Genomic DNA, 4,310 nt, shown 5'->3' with positions numbered 1-4,310 from the left:
AATATTTCTCCTCACATGATCCCTGATAAAGTCTTGTTAATATCTGTTTCTGGACATAATTAAGTGGTCTATTTTTTCCTCATGGAGTATATGATATATACTGTACTATATATATTATGTATGTAACATGTGTTATATTTTACATTATATATTATATTATATGATATTGTTTATATATGTATGTATCTGTAAATATAAAGTATAATTGTCCTAAAACCACAAGTTTCCTTTCCCACTTACATTTTCACAGTCATATATGAGCTGTTTTAACCCAAATATACTTATTTCTCTAAGTGCCTCCCACTTTTTGCTCTTCCCTGGGGCTTCCACCATAGACTGTCCAGGTCACTGAGCACACAATGCTTAGATGAGCACAGCATTGTTATGTAACAGCCTCTCTCTCTTTACTTACCAGAGATTGTAGGCCTCTTGCCTCACTCTGCTCTCCTCATGCCCTGATGTCTAGTCTGGTCTACCACCCAGTGGACCAAATTTGGTTTGGTCCATGGCTCCCTTCCTCAGACCATCTACCTGGAATCGAGTCCTCCTGTCAGCTACTCTCTGGCTCTCTGTGTTTGGTTCGCTGTTGTCTCCTGTCTGCTGTTCCCATGGTCCACCCAAATGGCGCTTCTCTACCTCTGAAGTTGTGATCCCCAGGAAGGTTCCCCAGAGAATGGGTAAAAGTGATATGTCAGGGCACATCACCTATAGCATGCGCTTTAGGGGACAAAGACATGTGGTCCACATGAAACTCAAGAAGAACATGATTTCTCAAAACTTTCCTGTATATACTTCTAATGACCAAGGAGCCCAGCAAGAGGATTACCCCTTTGTCCCTCAGGACTGTTACTTCTACAGCTACCTGGAAGGAGTCCCTGGGTCCCAAGCTACACTAGATACCTGCACTGGAGGTCTGAAAGGCATGATACGGGTGGATGACTCCACTTATGAAATCAAACCATTGACATCTTCTTCCAAATTTGAGCATGTAATTTCTCTACTTGTGGTGGATGAAAGGTCACGTAAGTCTAAAAAGTGTAGAAATGATGAGATTATGGCAGAGGCAGGTGACTCCCTTGTTAAAGAGACTAAGCTTGCAGGAAGTCCCAGAGCAGCTCCCGTATATCTGTGGCGTATACATGTGAAAAGCATAGCAATAATGTACACCGTGACTCACCAAGTATTCCTAGATGGCGGGAGTAACATTACACAGTCACTTGAGTTAACAATGACTTTGAACACCATAGCAGATAGCATATATAGACCAAGTGGTTTGATTGTGTTTATACGTGCTCTATGTCTCTGGAATGACGGTGACCACTTCCCCACAGGCGATGGGAATATTTGGAGACTTATGGAACGTTATGGCTATTGGAAAGCTCGCTTTTTCTGGGAGATGCACCATGCCACTGCAGCTCTTCTTATATCAAATATACGTTCAAATGCAGAGTATGCAGGCTTTCAGGATGGAGTATGTAACCCCAACTGGGGAGTATTATATACACATGTAGGAAAAAACCATTATTTTCTGGCTGCTTCTTTCCTGGCTCATGCAGTGGGTCACATTCTGAACGTAGGTCATGATAAACCGGGCTGTGTTTGTTTCAGAAGGAGTTCTTGTACCATGCATGAATATCCTACTCTTCATGATATGATGAGCAATTGTTCCCATAATGTCCTCCATTATAGGATCCATGACTGGGATGGTTGCTTGAGTCAACCACGTGTTTCATATAGGTGGATAAATTATGCCGTTCCTCGTTGTGGAAATAAGATAGTGGATAATGGCGAGAAATGTGACTGTGGTTCTTTTAAAGACTGTGCCTCTGATCATTGCTGTGGAACCACTTGTGAGCTCACGGCAAGCAGTGTTTGTGCTTCAGGAGGATGCTGCCAGTCTTGTAAGTTTGCACCCATTGGAACAGTATGCAGACAAAAAGGTGGCATTTGTGATCTTCCAGAATACTGTAGTGGAAAATCAGAGCATTGTCCAGGAAATTTTCACATCATGGATGGAACCCCTTGTTCTCCACTAGCAGTCTGCGTGTCAGGAAACTGTAGCGACCGCCAATTGCAGTGTCAAGCTCTTTTTGGATTCAACGTAAAGGATGCTTCACCAGCATGCTATAAAGAATTAAATACCAAAGGTGACCGATTTGGAAACTGTGGGATTAGAGAGGTACGTGGAGGAAGTAAACCTATGCGATGTCAAGAGGAGGATGTTTTATGTGGACAGATTCACTGTGATGGTGTCAAGTTCATTCCTGGTGGAGGTGAGCACACTACCTTTCATCACATAAAGGTAATGGATATTAAAGAAGAACAGTGCTTTGGGTATGATGCACACCATGGGGCACAAGTACCGGAAATGGGACTCGTAGTGGATGGTGCAACCTGTGGCCCAGGGAAATATTGTAGAGGACAAAGATGTGTTTTTCATCAAACTATGGGATTTAACTGCAATGTTAGTAAGTGTAACTATAAAGGGGTGTGTAACAACCAAGGCAACTGTCACTGTGTTCAAGGCTGGCAACCACCAGATTGTATAGAAAAAGGAGCAGGTGGTAGTGTAAACAGTGGTCCTGCAGTTATTTATGAGAAAAGAATTCGAGCCAAAGTACATATGAGTATCAACAGGCTAATAATTCTTCTAGGTACTCGAATGTTTCTTATCTTTGCCTCGATTATTTCTGGTGCAATTTCAAAAGCAGTTTTACGTCCAGTAGGGGACCAATATCCCCCCTATTAATATAAATTGACTTCATCCCAAACTAATTGGAGCCACACAATGGACAAAGTCCATGTCAATTACCACAAGAAATTGTCGATGATGTCTCCTGACATTCATGCAACCATTCACAAATCTGAGAATTTCATCTTGAAATAAAATCACTGGGGAACTAGCCTTGTGTTTCTATGTTTAAATTTGATCTTTGTGATTTAATCTCTCTCTCTCTCTCTCTCTCTCTCTCTCTCTCTCTCTCTCTCTCTCTCTCTCTCTCTGTGTGTGTGTGTGTGTGTGTGTGTGTGTGTGTGTGTGTGTGTGTGTATGAGTGTAGTGTGTAGTTTCTTGTGAAGGCCAGAGTTGGATCCCCAGGAGCTGGAGTTACAGGTGATTGTGGATCACCCAGCATGGGTGCTAGGAACCAGACTTTGGGTATCTTCAAGAGCAGCAAGCACTCTTAACTGCTGTGTCAGCTCTCTAGCCTCTTAATGCCATATAATTTACCACTTCTTCGGTTTGTTTTGATTTAAAACTTTCTCTTCCTGTTTTATGGTGCTAGGCAGCACAGCCAAGAACCCAGGGTCTTACTCAAGTCAAGTGAATATCTTGCTTTTTACTCTACTGTATCCAACCATTTGGCCACATTCTTTATACTGTACATGCAAAATCTATCCTTTGTTTTTTCATGAAAAGAAAGTACGTATTTGTGATGCCCATTTTGAAATTTTCTAGATGCTTCTATATCAACTTTGGGCTGTATTAGTATGTGCTACTATTACCATTGTCATGGCCTATTTTCAATTGTATTACATTGTTGTCTATTTTATTGTTAATGCATAATACGATCAAAAACGACATTTCTAGAATATATAGATGCACAAGGTAAACAGTTTAATGCGTTTTTGTAAGTGTTTGTTTTCTCTTAACCTGGCTATCTCCCAAATAAATGAGACTGCGCTATTCTATTCATTTAACACGCTATAAGGATACAAGAACTGAGCAGTGCTACTCTATCTAAATCTTCTAAACCAATCTTGCTACTTCCCAGCCAATATCCCCGAGAAACTTGCATTTGATGGTTTTCTCTGCTTGAGGTGTTTTCTCATGGCGTCTGCTGGACTCTCGCCATGGCTATTCCTCATTTCCTCTGTCTCCTTCCCTGATTGCCCTGACTGGGAAGAAGTCCGGCCCTGTTCTCTCTCCTGCTCAGCCACTGGCTGATCAGCTTCTTTATTGGCCAATCAGGGAAGAATTGGGTAGCATTGTTTACAAAACACTGAGACTGAGGGATGAGATTCTCAGAATAAGGGTTTCAACCAGATATGGGGTCCCAGAAATCAGCATTTGAATTACACAGTACACAATAACATATGCCTACTGAAAGAACCCTTCATACTATAGATATCCGGAATTTCAGTAGTGAGCTGAACTTTGCTGTGTGACAATGGGAAAAGTCTTAGGCTTTTGCAAACATCCAGTGATTACACCCAGCATTCTGAGATGGAATGTACATCACCAAAATTGATGCCAGAGGCTACAACAATGCTGGGGAGTCTTAGGTGTTGAATTCACACACGAGCTTCTA

At 41.7% G+C, this 4,310-nt stretch overlaps 1 protein-coding gene across 1 annotated transcript; it reads left to right on the top strand.

Annotated features, from left to right (window-relative positions):
* Positions 1–438: 438 nt before the first annotated feature.
* Positions 439–2,902, top strand: Adam4l1 (a disintegrin and metallopeptidase domain 4-like 1). The gene has a single exon (NM_001109277.1). It carries the CDS (start codon positions 506–508, stop codon positions 2,747–2,749), a length of 2,244 nt encoding a protein of 747 aa, NP_001102747.1. The 5' UTR covers positions 439–505; the 3' UTR covers positions 2,750–2,902.
* The last annotated feature ends 1,408 nt before the right edge of the window (positions 2,903–4,310 follow it).

The sequence above is a fragment of the Rattus norvegicus genome, chromosome 6, assembly GCF_021556685.1.
Source record: "Rattus norvegicus strain SHRSP/BbbUtx chromosome 6, alternate assembly SHRSP_T2T, whole genome shotgun sequence".
NCBI lineage: Eukaryota > Metazoa > Chordata > Mammalia > Rodentia > Muridae > Rattus > Rattus norvegicus.
Note: the sequence above shows the minus strand (reverse complement) of the source record. Positions and strands in the feature narration are given on the sequence as shown.